This window comes from Patella vulgata, chromosome 1 (genome assembly GCF_932274485.2).
Source record: "Patella vulgata chromosome 1, xgPatVulg1.2, whole genome shotgun sequence".
NCBI lineage: Eukaryota > Metazoa > Mollusca > Gastropoda > Patellidae > Patella > Patella vulgata.
Genome location: NC_065879.2, coordinates 49,432,562 through 49,457,288, shown reverse-complemented (window position 1 = coordinate 49,457,288; position 24,727 = coordinate 49,432,562). Strand labels below are relative to the sequence as shown.

Genomic DNA, 24,727 nt, shown 5'->3' with positions numbered 1-24,727 from the left:
TCTTTCTGTATGTTTTCAGCCTCACCATATAACAGATATAAAAGTACATTCTACCTCATATTTGAATTTTGTGAACATGATCTAGCTGGACTTCTCAGTAACATAAACGTCAAGTTTAAGCTCTCAGAAATTAAAAAAGTGATGTCTCAGCTTCTAAATGGTTTATATTTCATCCATAGCAACAAAATTCTTCACAGAGACATGAAAGCAGCAAATATACTTATTACAAAGAATGGAGTGTTAAAGTTAGCTGATTTTGGATTAGCTAGAGCCTTTAGTTTACCAAAACATGGACAATCGAATCGCTACACAAATCGTGTGGTGACTTTGTGGTACCGCCCACCTGAACTGTTGCTAGGAGAAAGGAATTATGGACCTGCTATAGATCTGTGGGGAGCTGGATGCATCATGGCAGAAATGTGGACACGAAGTCCCATAATGCAAGGCAACACAGAACAACATCAACTTCAACTGATCAGTCAATTATGTGGTTCCATTACCTCTGATGTCTGGCCAGGAGTTGACAAATTAGATCTTTATGAAAAATTAGAATTACCAAAAGGTCAAAAACGTAAAGTAAAGGAAAGATTAAAGGCCTATGTCAAGGACACCACAGCTCTTGAACTGTTAGACAAACTATTAGCATTAAATCCTAGCAAGAGACTGGATAGTGACACAGCTCTCAATCATGATTTTTTCTGGGTTAGTCCTGAACCTGAGGACCTTACACCTATGTTATCAAGACACACTACATCAATGTTTGAATACTTAGCCCCACCAAGAAGGCGTGGTCAACAACCCCCACCACCAAAACCTGCACCAAACAATGATCATCATTTCGAAAGAATCTTTTAACACTATGAACAAGCGGTTGCCATTCAAGATACGCCCACATTTTGCAAGAGATGGACAGAGAACAGGCTAAACAGAAAAGCGATTTTTCGTACAATAAGGGGCCATAATACAGAAAGTTAGGGCCTGATTAGCGCAAATATTGAAAGGATCCCAGATCTTTGGGATATGAACACAAATTTTAAGTTTCATCAAAATCGTGACCTCAGAGGGTCCACAACCTTGGCAGTACATACTTTTACACTATTTGCATATGTGGAGTGGCCATTTTGTCGGGCAGATTCGGTCCGATTTTCAAGAAATTCAAACTCAAACATCATAAGTGTGTAACAGTGATATATATATTTAAATGTTTTTTTAGATCGTGACCTCTAGAGGGTCCATAAGCTAAAAACACTCAGGGGCCATAATCCAGGAAGTTACATTCCAGTATCCGCGAAAGGAACCAAGATCTTTGTGATAAAACATAAATTTAAAGTTTCATCAAAATCGAATCAAAACTGTGACCTCTTGAGGGTTCACAACCCTGATATACCATACATTTACACTATTTGCATACAAGGAGCAACCATTTTGTTTGGCAGTGATAAAACATAAATTTAAAGTTTCAACAAAATCAAATCAAAACTGTGACCTCTTGAGGGTTCACAACCCTGATATACCATTCATTTACAATATTTGCATACAAGGAGCAACCATTTTGTTTGGCAGTTTTGGTCTGATTTTCACGAAATTCGAACTTAACCATCATTTTGGTGAAATGGTAATATATTCAAATTTTTTTTAATTTGGATAAAAATTGTGACCATGAGAGGTACCACAAGCTAAAAACAAGATTTTTCGTACAAACAGGGGCTATAACCCAGGAAGTTATGTGCAAATATCGAAAGGAACCGAGATCTTTTCGTTAGAAACAAACATTTCAATTTTCATCAAATTTGGATAACCAGCGGCTGCCAGGCAGGATACGCCCACATTTTCCAGAGATGGATAGAAAACAAGCTAAAACGAAAGTTATTTTTCCTACAATCAAGGGCCATAATTCAGGAAATTACAATTCGATATGCGCAAATATCGAAAAGAACCAAGATCTTTGAGTTATAAACTTACATTTCAAGTTTCAACAAAATCGGATAAAAATTGTGACCTGTATAGGGTCCACAACCTTGATATACCATATTTTTACGCAATTTGAGAACGAGGGGCGGCCATTTTGTCTGTCAGTTTTGGGCCGTCCTTATGGTGTAACGGTGATATATTAACACGGTTTTTTAAATCGGATACAAATGATGACCTCTATAGGGTCCACAAGCCAAAAAACGCGTTTTTGCGTACAATCAGGGGCTATAATTCATGAAGTTACGGTCCGATATGCGCGAATATCGAAAGGAACCAAGATCTTTGTGTTATAAACTTACATTTCAAGTTTCAACAAAATCGGATAAAAATTGTGACCTCTATAGGGTCCACAACCTTGATATACCATGTTTTTACGCTATTTGAGAACGAACGGCGGCCATTTTGTCTGTCAGTTTTGGGCCGATTTTCACGAAATTCAAACTCAGCCGTCCTTATGGTGTAACGGTGATGTATTAACACGGTTTTTTAAATCGGATAAAAATTATGACCTCTATAGGGTCCACAAGCCAAAAAACGCGCTTTTGCGTACAATCAGGGGCCATAATTCATGAAGTTACGGTCCGATATGCGCGAATATTGAAAGGAACCAAGATCTTTGTGTTATAAACTTACATTTCAAGTTTCAACAAAATCGGATAAAAATTGTGACCTCTATAGGGTCCACAACCTTGATATACCATATTTTTACGCTATTTGAGAACGAACGGCGGCTATTTTGTCTGTCAGTTTTGGGCTGATTTTCTCGAAATTCGAACTCAGCCGTCCTTAGGGTGTAACGGTGATATATTAACACGTTTTTTTTAAATCTGATAAAAATTATGACCTCTATAGGGTCCACAAACCCAAAAATGCGTTTTTGCGTACAATCAGGGGCCATAATTCATGAAGTTACGACCCGATATGCGCGAATATCGAAAAGAATCAAGATCTTTGTGTTATAAACTTACATTTCAAGTTTCAACAAAATCGGATAAAAATTATGACCTCTATAGGGTCCACAACCTTGATATACCATATTTTTACGCTATTTGAGAACGAACGGCGGCCATTTTGTCTGTCAGTTTTGGGCCGATTTTCACGAAATTCGAACTCAACCGTCCTTAGGGTTTAACGGTGATATAATAATACGTTTTTTTTAAATCGGATAACAATTATGACCTCTATAGGGTCCACAAGCCAAAAAACGCTTTTTTACGTACAATCAGGGGCCATAATTCAGGAAGTTACGGTCCGATATGCGCGAATATCGAAAGGAACCGAGATCTTTGGGTTATAAACTTACATTTCAAGTTTCAACAAAATCGGATAAAAATTGTGACATCTACAGTGTTCACAAGCCCAAAACGTGATTTTTCGTACAATCAGGGGCCATAATCCATGAAGTTACGGTCCGATAGATGCCAATATTGAAAGAAACCGAGATCTTAGGGTGATAAACCCATATTTCAAGTTTCATTGAAATCGGATAAAAATTGTGACCTGTAGACTGTTCACAAACAATTGTGGACGGACGGACAGGGGCGACGACAATATACGTCCACATGAAAATGTGGGCGTATAAAAATTGTGACTACTAGAGGGTCCACAACTTTGGTATTACATACTTTTGGGTCATTCTATATCAAGTGGAAGAGTGCATGTAAAGTGACCTCCACAGAATATTATGAAAAAAAATATATGTTATAGTACATGACATACAAATTTATGTAAATCTGCAAAGTTATATGACTCTTGCCTTAATATTGACTAAAATATGGCCTTTTGAATAGGGGTACCCTTTTGCAAGTATGACTCGATTTTAGTGTACTGATTTTATTTCTTCTAGTTGGAAAATATTCTTGAAATTATACATATACAGGTTATAGAAGCCATGGGTTTGCTCTTGCAGGGTGTGATTTTATAATAATTTAACTATTAGAATTGATATCCTTTCATATGGGCAAAAAATCTAAATATATTAACATGTTAAAAATCTTGAATTTCCCATGTTTTTGATATTGAATCATTTAATATGGAATGACCCTTCTACACTATTTATGGACAGTTTTGGTCCAATTTTCACAAAATTTGAATTCAATCATCATTAGGCTGTAACGGTGATATAATTAAACGGTTTTTATACGTCCACATTTTCATGTGGTTAAAAACAAAGTCATGGGTATCACAAAACCATCTTTTATAGTATCTAACGTTTCGTAAGTGTAAAAACTTACTTCTTCAGAGAATACAACTACGCAAATGATACATTTTAAGTACAAGGTTAGTCATGGTAACCAGTGATGTCATAATGTTAATATGATGTCATAACTTTGATGACATAATATAAAGAATAAGCTAAATATAGATAAATGATGTATAGTTAAAAAAAAGGTGTAGAATTAATTTACAGGCATTTCATTTAAACCACTAGGCCATACAGTGTTTAATCTGTGGATCCAAATCCAATGTGATTCAGCAATATTGAGTTTGGCTCTATCGTTCCGTGGGATTTTATCCAGCACAGTGCCGACATAAGTATAAGATTCATTACCAGGTGTATTAAAGTGTGGGGCTATGTGAGGTGATTTTCCAATCTTTTTCAATTTAATATTACTTCTATGACTATTAAAGATACATGTACATTGAGGGAGATTTTAATAGAGAGTTGGCCATTCTTGCTATAACAGTTCAAAATAGATGATAAAAGAAGAATATATTGAAAATTTCAGTCAAATTACTTTATTCTGAACAAAGTTATCACTTATTGTAATTTTTGACTAGAAATAGGAGTCAACTCTCTCTTCACCGTCTCCGAGAATGGCTGATCGTTTGATTGACAGGCGTTAACTCCACCTACATAATCTCGATTATCAAGTAACATTTTCAATGGCTGTGGTACCGTAAGCCTATTCGGTTTGAGACGGGGTTGCAATTCAATTCGTATCACATTTATTTTTACTACAAATTAAAAATAAGACTTTTAAATATATAATAAGTGAAAGTTTGAAAGGAATGGACCAAAACAATAAGGAATAATTATAGCCAACTTCTTGTTAGCCTGTGTCTACTCTTGTACTGTAAGTGGTGGTAGGCCTACGTAACTCCCGAAGCAGACAAATAGGAAACAGTGATCCAATGGGGCTGCAATTCAACTGGGGTGATGTTAGCTGTGATGTTTATCAATTTCCATAATTTTCTGTAAACACAAGTGACAAAAGAGCGTATTATACCGACATCCAAACTCTCATTTTAACCACAACTAAACATATTATCAAGGCAGTATGTATCGAACTTTCAATCAAATTGACTGACATGCGACCTCGCTCAACAGCAGCCTCGCTTCGTACACTCTATCGTTTAGCCTCGATCTAAAATTTCCGGGAGTATGACGTCAACGTAATGGTTAATCTCCGCTAACGACGCCATTTAAAAATCCTGTTTAAATCCAAGCCGATTCCAAGCCATCCGTGGGTCTACAGAGCTGATTTTGTGCTTGTTGTGTAAATAAAGATCTAATTTATAATTTCTATGACATCTGAAGCCTAAATAAAGACTTGAAATAATCAGATTTAGCTCTTGCATAATGTATGTTTAAGTCTAGTACTAAAGGGGGTGATAGTTTGGCCAACATACTGTTTCTTACAAAACTCACAAGTTATTCAATATATGACATTAGAACTATGGCAATTTAAACAATTAGCCGTAATATTAAATATAATTAAGTCTATACAGTGTTTCATGATTGTACGGACGATGTGGACGGATTGGTAACACTGAGATATAAAATACACTATTTATGGTTCAGCCATCTTTAATCAACCAACTTCCTAAATGGAGATAACTCTATTCTGCTATAAGCCAGGAGGGGTTATCTCCCATTTTACATGTTAATACTAATACATAATAAAGAGTACAAGGAAAGCTTGTACATCATATTACATCCCTTTTGTTTTGGAATAAAAATAATTTTAAGCATTAGTAAATACTTCATTGATTACGCATATAGTTCAAAGCTTAATTTTTAACTTTTGCATGTAATAAATTTGATAATGAAAATTGAAACTTGAATAAAATTGTATGAAATACTCTAAAATACTACTTGTTATTTTGTTATCACATTTTAGTGATCACATTTTATAACACAGTTTTTGGCACATGTTAAATGTCTAATTTCTTTGGTTTGGTTATAGTGCGACTAGATTTCTTTCTGGATGGTATGCTGCTATTGGCTTCTGGTTTTTGGTTGTTGAGTTGTATGGAGTGTTCTGGACCATTTTCAGAGGATCTCTGTTTTATGTGTCGTCTGTTTCTCCGATACGTTTGGTCATCTGATGTTCTGACGAGGTAAGATCTGTGTGGCAAAACACTGGAAATTATGCCAGGTGTCCAAGATTTGTTGTTGTCGCTTTTCTGGACGTACACCTTGTCGTTATGTTGAAGGTCTGGAAGCGGCTTAGCTGTTCGGTCATAAAAGCGTTTCTGTTGGGTTTGTCTGTTTTCTCGTGTGGCACATACATTGGCAGGATCTTGTATTTCAGGTTGGAGTTGTGTTTCTGTTACTGGGAGGATGGAACGTAGACGGCGACCCATTAGTAATTGTGCTGGGGAAGCTAAATTGTCTATTGGAGTCACTCTATATTCCAAAAGACTGATATATGTGTTTCCACCATCTTTCTTCGTTTTGTTTAAAATGTTCTTTGCTGTCTGTACACTTTTCTCAGCCAGACCATTTGATTGTGGGTACTTTGGACTAGACGTGATGTGTTTGAAATCCCAAGTCTTGGCGAAATTGTAAAATTCACTGGAGGAGAATTGCGGACCATTATCACTGATAACTATGTCTGGAATGCCGAAGCGAGCAAAGTTTGCTGATAGTTTACTGATAACTGCTGCTGATGAGAGAGAATGAAGTTTGTCGATCTCGAAGTATCGGCTGTAATAATCAGTGAGTACGATGTAGTTCTTGTTGTTAATGGTGAATAAGTCCGTGCATACTTTCTGCCAAGGTCGTGTTGGTATCTGATGTGGTTTTAGTGGTTCCTTCGTGTTGGAAGACTGTTTCTCGCCACATATTGTACAGTTGGTGACAATCTTCTCAATGTCTCGGTTCATGCCGGGCCAAAATAAGATGTCTCTGGCACGCTGCTGACACTTTTCTATACCAAAGTGACTAGAGTGTATCTTTGTCAACATTTCGGATCGTAGGCTCTTGGGAATTATTATTTTGTGTCCCTTGAATATAAGATTCTCCATGACTGTGAGTTGGTCTCTGTAATTCCAATATTCTTGTACCTCTGATGGGCATTTCTTGCGGTGTTGTGGCCATCCATCTAGAATAGTTGTTTTCAACTTGTTCATTTGTTGATCTGTTGTTATCTCTTTCCGTAGTTTTGACATTTTCTGATCACTAACTGGTAGGTTGGCTATTACGCTGTGGACTAGTAAATCCATTTCTTGAGACATGTTATCTGGTGGTATTGTGATGAAATTACGACTAAGTGTATCTGCTACAGGAATGTCCTTTCCGGGTACAAAGATAACGTTAATGTCGTATTTCTGTAGTTGTAGGAGCATCCGTTGTAAACGTGTTGGTGCTGTCGCTAATGGTTTCTTCATTATGGTTTGGAGAGGTTTATGATCAGATTCAACTGTGATCTGATGTCCGTATACCATTTGATGAAATTTTTTGCAACCAAATAGCACTGCATACAGCTCTTTTTCAATTTGAGCATAATTCTGCTCTGATGTTGTTAATGATTTTGAAGCGTATGCTATTGGTTTCTGCTCCTGCATAAGTATTGCTCCAAGTCCGTGTTTTGATGCGTCAACTTGTAGCGTGATATGTTTTGATGGATTGAAGTACGCCAGCACTGGTTCACTGGTGATTAGTTTCTTGACATGGTTTAAAGCGCTGTCATGTCTCTGATCCCAGTGGAATGCTATCGTCTTCTTCGTTAGTTCCCTTAATGGAGTTGTAATTTCAGAAAGTGAAGGCGAGAATCTGGCTAGGTAGTTGATCATTCCTAATATTGTTTCCAGTTCTTTCTTGTCTGATGGAGCCTTCATTTCGTCGATTGCCTTTACTTTCTCTGGATCTATTTTGATTCCATCAGCTGTAATAAGGTGACCGAAGTAGCTAACTTCTGTGGTCCCTATAACTAATTTGTCTGGATTCAATTTAACATTTTTCTGGCAACTTCTATTAAGAACTGCGAGCAAGTTAGCGTCGTGTTCTTCACGTGTTCTGCCGAATATTAATATATCATCTACGATCGCTATGCATCCGGGAATATCGCCATAGATTTCGTCAATCTTACGTTGAAAAACATCTTGAGCTGAGATGATCCCGAAAGGCATGCGCAGGAATCTGTATCTGCCGTATATTGAATTGAAAGTTGTTAGGTATGAAGAAGATTCCGTTAGCTTGATGTTCCAATAACCAGATCTAGCATCTAATTTGCTGAAAAACTTGGCTCCATTAAGTAAGGCAAAAGCATCATCAATAGTTTTAAGATGGTAATGAGGTCTTTTAATCGCTCTGTTTAGGTCCAGAGGATCCAGGCATATTCTGAGTTTTTTGCTGTGTGGTTTTTCTACCACGACTAACGAATTTACCCAATCTGTAGGTTCTGTAACCTTTTTAATGATGTTATTCTTCTCCATATTATCAAGTTCATTCTTGAGGCGATCCTGTATGGAATGTGGAACTCGTCTCGGAGCATGTACTGCTGGGACGGCATTATCTTCGATTTGAATTGTGACTTCGCCATCAAATTCGCCAATTCCTTTAAATATATTTTTGTATTCATTCAAAACGGATTCACGTGAGAGTGGAATCGTTGCTTCTTCGAGAGAAAATATGAATTTTACCAACTTCATTTTGGTCAAGAGAGGCAAGCCTAGTATGGGAGGACCTGTGGTATTTATGATGTAAAATTTATCAGTGGCTGATTTGGTTTTATAGCTACACTGTAAATCTATGAATCCGTGGACTTTTAATTGTTGTCCTGAGTATCCGGTGAGTCGCTCTTCTGTGTTCTTCAATAGAGGGGGGTTTGGAATTTTCTGGAAATGGTCGAATGGTAGGACATTGACTTGAGATCCTGTATCAATTTTGAAAGTTGTTGTTTGCCCTTGACCTATTTCCAATTTTACAAAAGCTTGGTCTTTTGGTGTCCCTTTGCCCTCTATAGAGTCAATATATAACTCGCTGACATCAGTATCCGAGTAGCTGTCATCATCCTGATCTATTGTGTGTATCTTTCTGTGATCTCTGTAATTGAAAGAACCAGAACGGCAAACAATTGCAAAATGATGCCATTTTCTGCATTTCGAACACTGTGATCCTTTTGCTGGACATCTTTGATGTTTTCCGTGCTGTTGACCACAGAATGAACAGCGTTCATCAGGTTGTCTGGAACTCTGATGTGATCGTTGCCTTTGGCCTTGTCTTCGGTTTCGGTTAGCATCACTGTGTTGCGATCTGTCAGTGTGCTTATGTCGGAACTTTGAAATAGCGTCTACTGTTTCTAGAGATTGCTGTGGCTGTGCTTTGGAGCTTGACATTGATTTAAGGTGAGATTGTGTTATTTCATGTGAACGACATACGTCTATAGCCTTTGTCATGTCCAACGTATCTCCAATATCGAGAAGTTTTTCCCTGACTTTCGAGTGCAGGATTCCACAGACAATTCTGTCTCTGACCATTTCTTGGGGCTTATCATAGGCACAGTCTTGAACCAAGAGCTGCAGGTCTGTTGTAAATTGTTCTATTGTTTCCCCTTCATGTTGTATTCTTGTCTGAAATTGATATCGGGCGAATAACGAACTTGACTTTGGGGTCACATACGAGTCAAATTTATCTAGAACTGAATTTAAACTTGCTGCTTCTTGTTCTGTAACTGTGAATGTGTTATAGATATCTCTGCCTTTCTCACCGGCCCAAATTAAAAGGTACGCACACTGCTCAGCCTGTGTTGCTTTCTTTAATGGTCCCATAAACATCAAACGGACGTGTTGCTTGAACTTTTTCCATGCTTCGGGAAGGTTCTTTGAACTCCAGTCTACGTTAGGATGCGGTGTAGAGGACATTGTTTTGCTAGTGTGTGTAAATCAGTTATGGCGCCGAAATTAGTGAGTTTGACAAAAAATGTTCCTGTATCTTAATTCCGCCCCATCTGTCGGAAATTCGTATTTTATAATGAGGAGTGAGGATTTCTTTTTAGTTTTGATCCATTCTGACACCATGTTTCATGATTGTACGGACGATGTGGACGGATTGGTAACACTGAGATATAAAATACACTATTTATGGTTCAGCCATCTTTAATCAACCAACTTCCTAAATGGAGATAACTCTATTCTGCTATAAGCCAGGAGGGGTTATCTCCCATTTTACATGTTAATACTAATACATAATAAAGAGTACAAGGAAAGCTTGTACATCATATTACATACAGGTAATGTGACTGGGGGTTTCAACAGTAGCACACGCTTTACATTTAGGTCTAAAACATGTTTTGCATCCTCTATAAAAGTCACTGTCAACTACAGGCACTTCAGGTGTTTTCAGTCTATTCACGTGTATCAATTTACCAATAGTCTTACATTTCTTCTGGGATATTACGATTTTTGATTTATCCAACAGTTTAGACATAAGGATGCTAGTCTCTAAAATCGAAGTATCTTGCACTAAAGTATGTAAATTAGGTTGACGGGGGTCATATGTGGTTACCCATGGTATAAATTTCTTCTTATTTTAATATCTTTAATCTTATATTGCAATAATTCATTTCTGTTTTTTTGATGGACTTTGTTAAATTCTTTTTTGATGACTTTAGTTTTATATCCGCATTGTTTTAGGTAAGTTTCAAATTCAGTTAAATGGTAGCTGGTTCATTCAGCTTTGCTGTCCCATGGTAAACTATGGAATTGAAGATATGATGAGGATGACAGCAAGATGTTTTAAGATATTGATGACTAGCTGTTTCTTTGCAGAATAAATTAGTTTCTAGTTTGTTGTGATGATTGATGACTTTAACGTCTAAAAATGAAATTTCAGTATTACTGATATTCGTAGTGAATTTGATTTTAGGGTGCTGTTGGTTGAGGGTTATTAGAAAATTTTGGCATTCTTCCAGGGTAGACGAAGAAATGGCCCATATATCATTGATGAATTGAAAGTGTTTATCCGGCCTATTAGGTAAATAATTCCAGGGGCGGAGATCGCCAAAAATTAGTGGTGGGGACGGTCCATGCGCGGGAGACTATTGGTAAAGAGGGGGGGGGGGGGGTTGGGGGGTCCTCCTCCGAAATTTTTTGAAAACTAGACACTCTAAAACGCACTCTGTGGGTATTTTCAGCATCATTTTCTGGCAAACAATTCTAATCCCTGAGGCAGCAAATGATACGAAATCTAATCTAAAGACAAATCTTCAAGCCACCGTTCACGATTTATTCTCTCATGTACACTACAAGAACTAGAAATATTTACACTACTGAGGTTCCAGCTCCGCCTCCATTCCCAGTAGTGTTCGAAGACTACGTAAAATGTGTATTCAATTGGATACACAAATGTACAGGCCTACAAATCTTTTAATTTATATAAACTAAAACAAGCCACACACACAGCCAAACATATCAATATTCAATCCCAATTGAAACTAGAACTGCGAAGCAGTAATGACGGGTTTTTCCTGGTGCCGTGTTACCCTTGAACTTATGTCACTTTTGGTGACATGTTACCCTTGAACTCATCAATTCCAGTACCAATGGAACAGATAAATAGATATCCACAAACTTTGCACGCATCAAATAAAATGGAAGCAGAATCAACCAAATCCAGCAATACCAATTCATTTTATACATGTGTTACATGTAAGTGATCCCGACAAAATTACATTACTTCCGGTGATAATGGAAAAGTTCCATTAGTTTTATGAAATCAGAAATGGCATAAGGCATCGCATGGTGAAAATTTATGTAAATCGAATATTAATTGCTACTTTTATAGACCAAAAACCTTAAAAAGTGACTTGTAGAAAATTGTCTATTTCTCTGCAACCGTACAAGTTAGAAACCATTTTTTGGTATCTGTATGATCGTGTGGGTTCAATCTATATCATAATTTTAAACACTTTACAAATCAGACGCATTTGAATAAAATATCTTCTTTGAAGGCTAAAAATACAGTTTTTGGCCAAATGACGTTACTTCCGGTGATAATGAAAATCTTAAATTACTTGTATGAAATCGTAAATGGCATTGGGTATCAAATACTGAAAGTTTTATGAAAATCGAATAATAATTGACACTTTTATGGACCAAAAACCTTGAAATGTTACCTTTTGAAAATCGTCTGTTTCTCCGCAACTGAAAAAATTAGAAACCATTTTGTGATATCTATATGATCGTATGGGCTCATTCTATTAGTTGATTGGAATCAAATATCAAAATTTTAAACAAATAACAAATACGACTCATTTGAATAAATTATTTGTTTTAACGGCTCTAAATACAGTCACTCGTGCAAAATTGCCCATTTCTCGGCAACTGCTCATATTACAAACTAATTTTCACATACATTCTCTTCGTATGGATTGTTGCTACGAGTTAATGAAAGTTACGAAGAAATATTTTAAAATATTAAGACGCTGAATGGGTTGTAAATAGCTTAATTTTACACCTTATTTATACGTCCGTAGACGTATATTGTCGTCGCCCCTGTCCGTCCGTCCACAATTGTTTGTGAACAGTCGACAGGTCACAATTTTTATCCTATTTCAATTAAACTTGAAATATAGGTTTATCACCCTAAGATCTCGGTTCCGATATTGGCCCCTGATTGTACGAAAAATCACGTTTTTAGCTTGTGAACACTGTAGAGGTCACAATTTTTATCCGATTTAGTTTAAACTTGATATGTATGATTATAATCCAAAGATCTCGGATCCTTTCGATATCCGCGCATATCGGAACGTAACTTCCTGAATTATGGCCCCTGATTGTACGAAAAATCGCGATTTTAGCCTGTGGAGCCCATAGAGGTCATAATTTTTATCCGATTTAAAAAAACGTATTATTATATCACCGTTAGACCCTAAGGACGACTGAGTTCGAATTTTGTGAAAATCGGCCCAAAACTGACAGACAAAATGGCCGCCCTTCGTTCTCAAATAGCGTAAAAATATGGTATATCAAGGTTGTTGACCCTATAGAGGTAACAATTTTTATACGCCCACATTTTCATGTGGACGTATATTGTCGTCGCCCCTATCCGTCCGTCCGTCCACAATTGTTTGTGAACACTGTAGAAGTCACAATTTTTATCCGATTTGGTTTAAACTTGAAATATATGTTTATAACCCACAGATCTCGGTTCCTTTCGATATTCGCGCATATTGGACCATAACTTCCTGAATTATGACCCCTGATTGTACGAAAAATTGCGTTTTTAGCTTGTGGACCCCATAGAGGTCACAATTTTTATCCGATTTAAAAAAACGTGACAATATATCACCGTTACATCCTAAGAATGGTTTCGTTCGAATTTTGTAAAAATTGGACCGAAACTGACGGATAAAATGGCCGCCCCTCATTCGCAGATAGTGTCAAAATATTGTGTATCAGGGTTGGGGACCCTCTGGAGGTTACAATTTTCATCTGATTTTGATGAAACTTGAAATGCATGTTTATAACCCACAGATCTCAGTTCCTTTCGATATTCGCGCATATCGCACTATAACTTCCTGAATTATGGCCCTTGATTGCACAAAAAATCACGTTTTTATACACCCACATTTTCATGTGGACGTATATTGTCGTCAATCCTGTCCGTCCATCCACAATTGTTTGTGAACACTCTACAAGTCACAATTTTTATCCGATTTCAATAAAACGTTTAAATATATCACTGTTACAACCTATTGATGCTCAACTTTGAATTTAGTGAATGTCATACCAAAACTGACAGACAAAATGGCTGCTCTATGTATGCAAATAGTGTTATAGTATGTAATATTAAGGTTGTGGACCCTCGCTAGATGTCACAATTTTGATCCGATTTTGATGAAACCATGGACCTGTATTATAAGGTCCATGATGAAACTTAAAACATGTGTTTATGTCCCAAAGATCTCTGTTCCTTTCGATATTTCCTGGATTATGGCCCTTGATTGTAGGCAAAAATCATTATATTAGCTTGTTGACTGTTGACTCTCATAGAGTCACAATTTTTATTATACGCCCACATTGAAATGTGGTCGTATATTGTCGTCGCCCTCGTCCGTCCGTCCGTCCGTCCGGCGTCCACAAGCTCTAGAGGCTAAAGTTAATATCCGATTGACTTTAAATTTATATACAGTGTTTAAGGTCATGAGACGAAGAAACCTATTGATTTTCAGCGATTTCCGATAATTACTGCCAGAGTTCTGGCTCTTGATCACTTCAAAAATATCTTGTGGACGCTCTAGAGGCCAAAGTTAATATCCTATTGACTTTAATTTCATACACAGTGCTTAAGGTCATGAGACGAAAAATCCTATTGATTTTCAGCAATTTACGATAATTACTGCCAGAGTTATGGCCCTTGATCACTTCAAAAAATCTTGTGGACGCTCTAGAGGCCAAAGTTAATATCCGATTGACTCTAAATTTATACACAGTGTTTAAGGTCATGAGACGAAGAAGCCTATTGATTTTCAGCGATTTCCGATAATTACTGCCAGAGTTATGGCCCTTGATCACTTCAAAAAATCTTGTGGACGCTCTAGAGGCCAAAGTTAATATTCGATTGACTTTAAATTTATACACAGTGTTTAAGGTCATGAGACGAGGAAGCCTATTGATTTTCAGCGATTTCCGATATTTACTGCCAGAGTTATGGCACTTGGTCACTTCAAAAAATCTTGTGGACGCTCTAGAGGCCAAAGTTAATGTCCGATTGACTTTAAATTGATACACAGGGTTTAAGGTCATGAGACGAAGAACCCTATTGATTTTCAGCGATTTCCGATATTTACTGCCAGAGTTATGGCCCTTGATCACTTCAAAAAATCTTGTGGACGCTCTAGAGGCCAAAGTTAATATCCGATTGACTTTAAATTTATACACAGTGTTTAAGGTCATGAGACGAAGAAACCTATTGATTTTCAGCGATTTCCGATAATTACTGCCAGATAATTATGGCCCTTGATCACTTCAAAAAATCTTGTGGACGCTCTAGAGGCCAAAGTTAATATCCGATTGACTTTAAATTTATACACAGTGTTTAAGGTCATGAGACAAAGAAGCCTATTGATTTTCAGCGATTTTCGATAATTACTGCCAGATAATTATGGCCCTTGATCACTTCAAAAAATCTTGTGGACGCTCTAGAGGCCAAAGTTAATATCCAATTGACTTTAAATTTATACACAGTGTTTAAGGTCATGAGACAAAGAAGCCTATTGATTTTCAGCGATTTTCGATAATTACTGCCAGAGTTATGGTCCTTGATCACTTCAAAAAACCTTGTGGATGCTCTAAAGGCTAAAGTTAATATCAGATTGACTTTAAATTTATACAGTGTTTGAGGTCACGAGGCGAAGAATCCTATTGATTTTCAAAGATTTCTGATAATTACTGCCAAAGTTATGGCCCTTGATCACTTTGAAAAATCTTGTGGACGCTCTAGAGGCCAAAGTTAATATCCGATTGACGTCAGATTGATACACAGAGTTTAATATCTTGAGACGAACAAGTATATTGAGTTTCAATGAATTTTTATGACTTGGAACAGCTAAATCCATGATACAGTATTAAAAGTTTTGTATACAAAACGTTAGCATGGTTTTCTGAGTTGTTGCTCTTAATCAGATTTTAGTGTATTATAAATGTTTCATTACCGAAAAAAGTAAAAATATGCGACAACTCTTGTTGACTGCCCGGACGATTTAGCTGCTGTGGGCGTATGTTTCATTGCCTGGCAACCTATCTTTCGATTTTAAAAATTGTTTAAATATTTCATGTTTACATCCTAATGATGGTCGAGTTCTAATTTCATGAAAAGCAAACCGAAACTGCCAGACTATTTGGCCATTCCTTTTACAGTCGGACCAAGACAGAAGACCACTCGGACCAATGTTTTTGAAATAATAAAGTATTGTTTTAATAAATTGATGATTGTGTTTGTTTTAGTACATTTGTTTTCTTTGTAGCCTACTTATACTTGTGTTATTATATATCATGAAGCACAGAAATAAAAAAAACCCATTGACAACAGAGTACTTATTAATTCTTTATACTGCTGAAAAGACTATTCTTTGTGCGTACTATATTTATCGATTTGTATTGCCTTTTACTGCAAGCTTCTCCTGGAAAGCATGTCGAAGTTCACTTTACAAGTGGTAGAGACTTTGAATAACCATGTGTGTTGTGTTAAATTTTCAAACTTTATCAGCATAGGCCTAGCCTACTACTACAATATTCCTTTTTATACGCCCACATTGAAATGTGGTCGTATATTGTCGTCGCCCCCGTCCGTCCGCCCGCCCGTCCGTCCGTCCGGCCGGCCGTCCGGCGTCCACAATTGCTTGTTGACGCTCTAGAGGCTAAAGTTAATATCCGATTGACTTTAAATTTATATACAGTGTTTAAGGCCATGAGACGAAGAAGCCTATTGATTTTCAGCGATATCCGATAATTACTGCCAGAGTTATGGCCCTTGATCACTTCAAAAAATCTTGTGGACGCTCTAGAGGCTAAAGTTAATATCCGATTGACTTTAAATTTATATACAGTGTTTAAGGCCATGAGACGAAGAAACCTATTGATTTTCAGCGATTTCCGATAATTACTGCCAGAGTTCTGGCTCTTGATCACTTCAAAAATATCTTGTGGACTCTCTCGAGGCCAAAGTTAATATCCTATTGACTTTAATTTCATACACAGTGCTTAAGGTCATGAGACGAAAAATCCTATTGATTTTCAGCAATTTACGATAATTACTGCCAGAGTTATGGCCCTTGATCACTTTGAAAAATCTTGTGGACGCTCTAGAGTCTAAAGTTAATATCTGATTGACTTTAAATTTATACACAGTGTTTAAGGTCATGAGATGAAGAAGCCTATTGATTTTCAGCGATTTCCGATATAGTTACTGCCAGAGTAATGGCCCTTGATCACTTCAAAAAATCTTGTGGACGCTCTAGAGGGTAAAGTTAATATCCGATTGACTTTTAATTTATACACAGTGTTTAAGGTCATGAGACGAAGAAGTCTAATCATTTTCAGCAATTTCTGATAATTACAGCTAGAGTTATGGCCCTTGATCACTTTGAAAAATCTTGTGGACGCTCTAGAGGCTAAAGTTAATATCCGATTGACATTAAATTTATACACAGTGTTTAAGGTCATGAGACGAAGAATCCTATTGATTTTCAGCGATTTCCGATAATTACTGCCAGAGTTATGGCCCTTGATCACTTTGAAAAATCTTGTGGAAGCTCTAGAGGCTAAAGTTAATATCCGATTGACTTTAAATTTATACACAGTGTTTAAGGTCTTGAGACGAACAAGTATATTAATTTTCAATGAATCTTTATGACTTGAACAGCTAAATCCATGATGTTAAAAGTTTCGTATGCTAAACGTTAGCATGGCGCAGAACTTTATAAAAACCGAACAAATTCTAATGGTTTTCTGATAATTACTCAATGATAATTACTTCCAGAGTTATGGCCCTTGATCACTTTGAAAAATCTTGTGGACGCTCTAAAGGTTAAAGTTAATATCTGATCGACTTTAAATTTATACAGTGTTTAAGGTCATGAGACGAAGAAGCCTGTTGATTTTCAACAATTTTCGATAATTACTGCCAGAGTTATGGCCCTTGATCACTTCAAAAAATTATGTGGAAGCTCTAGAGGTCAAAGTTAATATCCGATTGACTTTAAATTTATACACAGTGTTTAAGGTCATGAGACGAAGAAGCCTATTGATTTTCAGCAATTTCTGATAATTACAGCTAGAGTTATGGCCCTTGATCACTTTGAAAAATCTTGTGGACGCTCTAGAGGCTAAAGTTAATATCCGATTGACATTAAATTTATACACAGTGTTTAAGGTCTTGAGACGAAGAATCCTATTGATTTTCAGCGATTTCCGATAATTACTGCCAGAGTTATGGCCCTTGATCACTTTGAAAAATCTTGTGGAAGCTCTAGAGGCTAAAGTTAATATCCGATTGACTTTAAATTTATACACAGTGTTTAAGGTCTTGAGACGAACAAGTATATTAATTTTCAATGAATCTTTATGACTTGAACAGCTAAATCCATGATGTTAAAAGTTTCGTATGCTAAACGTTAGCATGGCGCAGAACTTTATAAAAACCGAACAAATTCTAATGGTTTTCTGATAATTACTCAATGAGTTGTTACTCTTAATCAGATTTTAATGTATTATAAATGTTTCATTACCGAAAAAAGTAAAAATATGCGACAACTCTTGTTGACTGCCCGGACGATATAGCTGCTGTGGGCGTATGTTTCGTTGCCTGGCAACCTATCTTTTTATATATAACTTTTATCATTTATGGGAATCTCTATAATTATCAACGTACATTAACGTTTATCGTTTGGTAGAGCCTTTTTAATAATAAGGTGTTTCATGTTTATATTTTCTTACTGTTTTGTTGAGTTGACCTATTTCAAAGAAATTCATTAGCTATTTTCATTTATGCATTGATGAAAAATAAAGTTACAGAAAGAAATATAGATTAAAAGTCACCCAAAATATTCTGTGAAAATATGAGCTCACGAAAATAATTTTTAGTCCTTTACGTGAACCTGAATAATGACAATAATTCATTTGATAATATCAATCACGTGACATAAATAATGAACCATAACATACACACATGACTTTTGAACCAAAGTTGCCTACACAAAAAGAACTTTAGAGACAAAAAAAGGGTCGGACATTTCAGACTACAATATATAGAACATTTATGAGAGAATGCTAGTGTTTATACAATTCATATAATAACATTAAATAATACTTCAATTCATAAGTCATAATTGTTTTCTAACCTTGGTCTCATGAGTTGTCTTCCATCTTGGTCCGATTGGGTTGTTTATATTATCGGGGTTGAAAGGTCAGAATGAGTGTTTTGCTTGATCACCTATTCCACACACTCGGCAAACCTCGGCAGATTCCAGTATCCTACATCTAGCCTCGACTGTATGACGAAATCCGTCATTGGCGCTACTTTCAAATTCCCGGTTTACCTACGGCGTTGCCCATGACGACGCCTTTGAAGAATGTTTGATCATACAAATATTTCAAAGTCTGAAGCTATTTTTCTTTCAAGTTTATCCGATTTTCTTCAAACAAGGACAACTTTGCAATGAAAATTCTAAACACGCTTCGAACGACGCAATTATGATAACTTCTTTTTAAAAGCGACAAGTGTTCCTAATAAGTATTTTATACTAAAACAGTGGAGAGGTTTGCAATCATATTCGTGGGTTTTAGATCATAAAGTCTGTGATAGCCCAGGCAAAATTTGCTTTATTATAGCACACTGTATGGCGTATATGCCCATCTTCATTAGACCATTTCATTTCTAATTCATTTTACTAGAACCATTTTACTTAGGTAATTACTGTTTGTTTTTCTCTTATATGTACTTTTATTTACTGGTTGGTATATATCTTTCAATTTTGTACAGTGTATATGGGCACAAGACCTGATCTCTGTGTAAATACATGTATTCTGTGAATATAAGAAAAAGATCAATTAAGAATAAACACAGCATCTATTGCATTTGAAAAAAGGAGAATTAACCAAGGAAGGCAAAGTCCTGAAAAGCTGTATATTGATAATGCTTGTCCTCTCACAATCGGAATGATTCACATTTCACACCCAGTGTACGGACAAACAGGGCCAAAATTGATATGTGGGTGTATAAACAAAGATATATACTACACCAATATTACATGTGTTGCAGAATTGGTTTAACACATTTCAAATATAATTGTAACACCCATATTTGCAATGGTTGATCCATGACAAAAGATTTGAAATATTTTGAAGAGACGCAAAAGGTTACGCCATACAGTGTGCTATGAGGGAAATTTTGCCCGGGCAGCAGCGCTATGGCCTACTCTTGTATCGAATTCCAACTGCCAGGGGATTTTTTATGTGCACGCCAATGTGTACACTGGACCTTGTTTTTTTTTGTCCCATCCAAACGACTAGACAGCTGTCCTCGTCAGGCCCTCCGTCCTGCATCACTGACAATGGGGAACCACACCGGAAAATCAGGATGAACTTTCTCGGCCAATGCAGGGATCGAACACCCGACCTCAAGGCTAGCGAGTCAGCGTCTTACCCACTTAGCCACATGATCCCCCCTTGGCCTATGTACATGTAGAGATGAATTTTGAGCTAATTTATATATATATTTCTATTTTTAAAACCCGCGACAAGTATATTTATATCAAGGATGTAACCCTCTATCAGTTAACCCGTCACGAATTGGTTGCATTGGTGAACCGGTTCAAAAAATTCGTTTCATATCATACCTGACCTTCAAATCCAGGAATTGTAGCCACAACGGGGATCACGTTGGTTAAGTCGGTAAGACACTGGCTATCTAGTCTGGAGGTCGGGTGTTCGATCCCTGCATTGGCCGAGAAAGTTACTCCAGATTTTCCGGCGTGGTTCTCCCTTGTCAGTGATGCAGGACAGAGGGCTAGACAAGACAGCTATCTAGTCATTCAAATGGGACAAAAAAATGAGGTCCCATGTACACATTGGCGTGCACGTACAAGAGCCCTTGAAGTTAGAATTCGATATAAGAGAAGGCCGTAGTGCCACTGTCCGGGCAAAATTTCCCACATAGCACACTGTATGGCGTATGCCCATCTTCATTAGCCCAGTTCAGAGCAAAACAGTAGGACGTTAAACTTTCATTTCACTATCCACAGCTCTGTTTTCTTTCACCAAAGGGGGGGGGGGGGTGGATGGCTGAATGGTTAGCGTGTGCGCGCTGTATCATAAAGTCTGTCATTGAGTCGACTGGCGTGGTTTCGAATCCCCGGTTGTACGTGGCAAGGAGTAGGGTCGCCTGTCCAACCTCGTGGGTTTTCTCCGGGTCCTCCGGTTTCCTCCCACTGCTAAAGACCCCTATGCGCAAGCGAATTATGTAAATAAAAAATTAAACCATATGTTTGTCCCGAAATGACCTAGTTTGTGTCGAGTGGACAGTAAACCCCATTTCTCTCTCTCTCTCTTTCACCAGAGGGGGGGGGGTCAAGTGGCTAAGTGGGTAAGACGAAAATGGGACGAAAAACCGAGGTCCCGTGTAGACATTGGCGTGCACGTAAAAGATCCCTTGGCAGTTGGAATTCGATATAAGAGTAGGCCGTAGCCCCCGCTGCCCAGGCAAAATTTCCCACATAGCACACTGTATGGCATATGCTCGTCTTCATTAGCCCAGGTTAGGAGCAGAACAGTAGGACGTTAAACCCCATTTCATTTCATTTCATTTCTTTCACCAAAGACCACATAAATACTTCATTTAGCACTTGTCATTTGAAACAGTTATAGCCTATGTCTTGTCTGGAAGAGGGGGCATCATCACATTACCATACAGGGTATAAGTCGATGTTGAGTATAAGTCAAATTGCCAAATTTTACATTTTTCCGACCTACATCCATAATTAAGTAGAGGCGGTATATAAGACTAATGTTTTTCAACTCCACGAGTTTCGGGACTGTTATCCTAGTCTAATACCGTGCCGGTGTACTCCGAAGAAAAGTTGGGCCATATAAATAATGAGGGTCTGGGACAGTTGTCAATAACACTTGCATTTATAAACAAACATGAATCGTGATGACGAATTAGGATTCAATAAAAAAAACAACATAGATATGGCCCATGAAGAGAGAAATTTTACAATAAAAAAAATTAAGAGTGTTGGATATTGAACTGACAATGCAATCAAATGGATTTTCGGAAATGGCATTCTTATATAAATTTCATGGGCGTCAACATCTTGTTTTAGGACTAGTTACCTCCCTTAGACTTTGTTCATGATAATGTAAAAGACCGGATAATCTAGCCTATGACCGATTATTCTCAAATGTTGACAACGCAACCACACCAATATTCGTAGAATATAGAGTATTTTTTTCTAGATGACAGAGACTAATAATATGCCAACATTGAAATGTGTGCATAAATATGGTATATACTTAACTACACCAATATCATACCTATGTCATAGAATTTGTTACACACATTACAAATATAATCTTAATAGAGATCTTTGCTATGGTTGATCTATCAGTAAAAACTGGAAGATTTGTAAGGAACGCAACAGGTTATTGTTTACTGGCTGCAGCAGGGAGCAATAACAGGAACACAGATGATTTTCAACTCACTGATACAACTCAGTTTAAACTTTAAGCCAAAGAGCTGTTATATAATACTGTGACAGGATATCTGCTCTAAACTAACTAGTCATCAAAGAATTGACTGTCAAAAGTTCAGACAGAAAGTATTTTAGGCCTACAATGCTTGTAAAGCTTTGGCCTACATTCTAATGATATTTGTGCTACCATAGATACATATATATTTATATCATTACATTATGTGACAAGTAGTAGTGTTTGGCAAGTAGTAGTGTTGTCTAACTTCCATTATAAAGCCCATATAAATCTTTTTAGAACTTCTTTGTCATTACTGCCACCAAGGGTGCTCAAATATACATGTAGGATCTGTAAAAAAAACCAAAATAAATAAAAAACAACTTTATACTCCTAAAAAAAAACGTAATTGGGTTAAACGGCCTACTGTTCAGCTCTAACTGGGCTGACAGCCAACCTACTGTGGATCTGTAATGAAATGGGGTTCAACATTATACTGTGCTGCTCAAACTGGGCTAAAGAAGTTGGACAAATGCTTGAAAGTGTGCTGTGATGGATATTTTGACTGGACCGGTTTTTTTGTCCTATCCGAACAACTGTACATTAGCCCTTACCAGCCCCTCTGTCTTGCACCAGTTAAAAGAGGAACCATGCCAGAAAATCCTGATGAACTTTCTTGGCCACCACAAGAAAAAATAAGCAGGGGAGTAGGACTGAAACCTTTCTGTACAAGTATGTACGGGCAAACTTGTTATTTAATGTTATATCATATAAATAGGCCTATGTATATAAGCTTAAAGTCTTGATTATCCATTTTTCAATTAAATTAAATCATTAACATTAACCGCCAGTGTTTGAATCTGTGAACATCTCGAGCACCCGATGGCATTGAGACTTGATTATAGACTTAGCAAGTTAATACATTAAAATGTCTTATAAAAAAATTTAACATTTACAGTCTCAAGAAAAACCTACTTAACCTACGTACAATATATAGATTTAGCTCTTGCATTATGCATTATTAAATTATCAGTACAATAACAACAAAAAAAAAAAAACAACCTGAAACACCCATAAAAATGTTTACAAAATACTATATGTACTTATATTATAATTAGCACAGCCTGAATATTAACAGTCTACATCATTAATAAATTCGTTATTTGTTTGATAATTTTTGGATCCAGATTTTTTAAAAACAATTTTGGAACCAGTATTACTTTCTATAACTTAAAGCAATGTTGATTTTGTTTATGAATAGTATGGTTTACGGACAATGTAACTGCATCGTGTTAAAAACAAATACTGACTGTCTGATATACAAAGTTGCGTGCAAACTTTTTCCACGGCCAGATTATTTTTTTTATCAACATTAGATCTATCGGTATACTGTCAACGGAAGTTCGCATAAAAAGTGCACTTACCTTCAACTTTACTTTGCTGAATCCAAAATCGTGTGTGTATGTGTGGAATAGCTTTATTTAACTTTAAATCACGGCATCATTTCTTCTTTGGGAAAAATAATAACCTATGCCGCCATTTTAAATCCCAAAATTCCGTACGTTCCGGTCCAACGAACAAACAAAAAATATTTAATAAATAATTGAAGCAATTTAGATAAATAACAACAATAACCGTAACCTATAAAATAATATTGTAATGTGAATAGAAATAATATGATATAAACCGTGAACAGATCGTGACCTTGACCTTGCCCGAGACGATAAAAATATATTTGTACATCTATGTAGGTCTAAAAATGGCGGCTGTTCGTTTGAAAGGCCTGTAATATTTCTGATAATTTGTTTGTATACGCTCTACCATATTTTATATGAGGTTACATAATTACGTTATATTAAAAGAATAATCGAATCGGGGAATTTTAATTTTCAGAGATAGGTCTTTTATCGAGAGACGATAAATATATGGACTCATATAGCTAGAGTAGATCTCTATGTTAATTGACTGGGTCATTATTATATATTTTTCAGATTCATAACTTTAAAAAATGGAACTAGTCTTGGTCCAACCTTTATTTTTATATGGTTTTACAAGTTATATAATTAAGTGTTGAACTTTTAAATTCGAAATAAAAAAAACGGCAACAATCGACTCATGAACTATTTTATATATTGTATATGTAGACAGCCGCCATTTTGAATGACATTAACAACACACATTGATTTAAGCAATATTTTATTTAGATAGTTTCATATTAAGAACTAAATTTTCAAAAATTTAAGGATTCATGAACAAGGCCAAAGGTTATTATAATTGATCTCCATATTGTTAATGGTAATACAATTCCAAGAATGTACACTTGTACAAACATACATGAAGG

General features: G+C 36.5%; 2 protein-coding genes across 3 annotated transcripts in view; one reads left to right on the top strand and one right to left on the bottom strand.

Moving 5' to 3' along the window:
- Positions 1-16,228, top strand: part of LOC130012516 (cyclin-dependent kinase 9-like) — an 81,585-nt gene extending 65,357 nt beyond the window's left edge. For both annotated transcript variants that reach the window (XM_056100632.1, XM_056100633.1), the window contains exon 4: positions 20-16,228. In XM_056100632.1, coding sequence (XP_055956607.1) covers positions 20-855 — 836 coding nt within the window. In that variant the 3' untranslated portion in view covers positions 856-16,228. The remainder of the gene's footprint in view (positions 1-19) is intronic.
- LOC126820616 (uncharacterized) lies at positions 5,774-10,424 on the bottom strand. Its single transcript, XM_050548697.2, has 2 exons — positions 9,417-10,424; positions 5,774-6,497 (listed from the first exon to the last, which is right to left on the bottom strand). Exons 1-2 carry the CDS (start codon positions 10,060-10,062, stop codon positions 6,130-6,132), a joined length of 1,014 nt encoding a protein of 337 aa, XP_050404654.1. The 5' UTR covers positions 10,063-10,424; the 3' UTR covers positions 5,774-6,129.
- Positions 16,229-24,727: the final 8,499 nt, after the last annotated feature.

Excerpts from the sequence above, each read along its gene's own strand:
- LOC126820616 (XM_050548697.2), bottom strand. The coding sequence starts at position 10,062 with ATGTCCTCTACACCGCATCCTAACGTAGACTGGAGTTCAAAGAACCTT. Across the intron at positions 6,498-9,416 it reads TAACCGAAACCGAAGACAAG|ATCCTGCCAATGTATGTGCC; the intron begins GCCAAAGGCAAC and ends CTGAAATACAAG.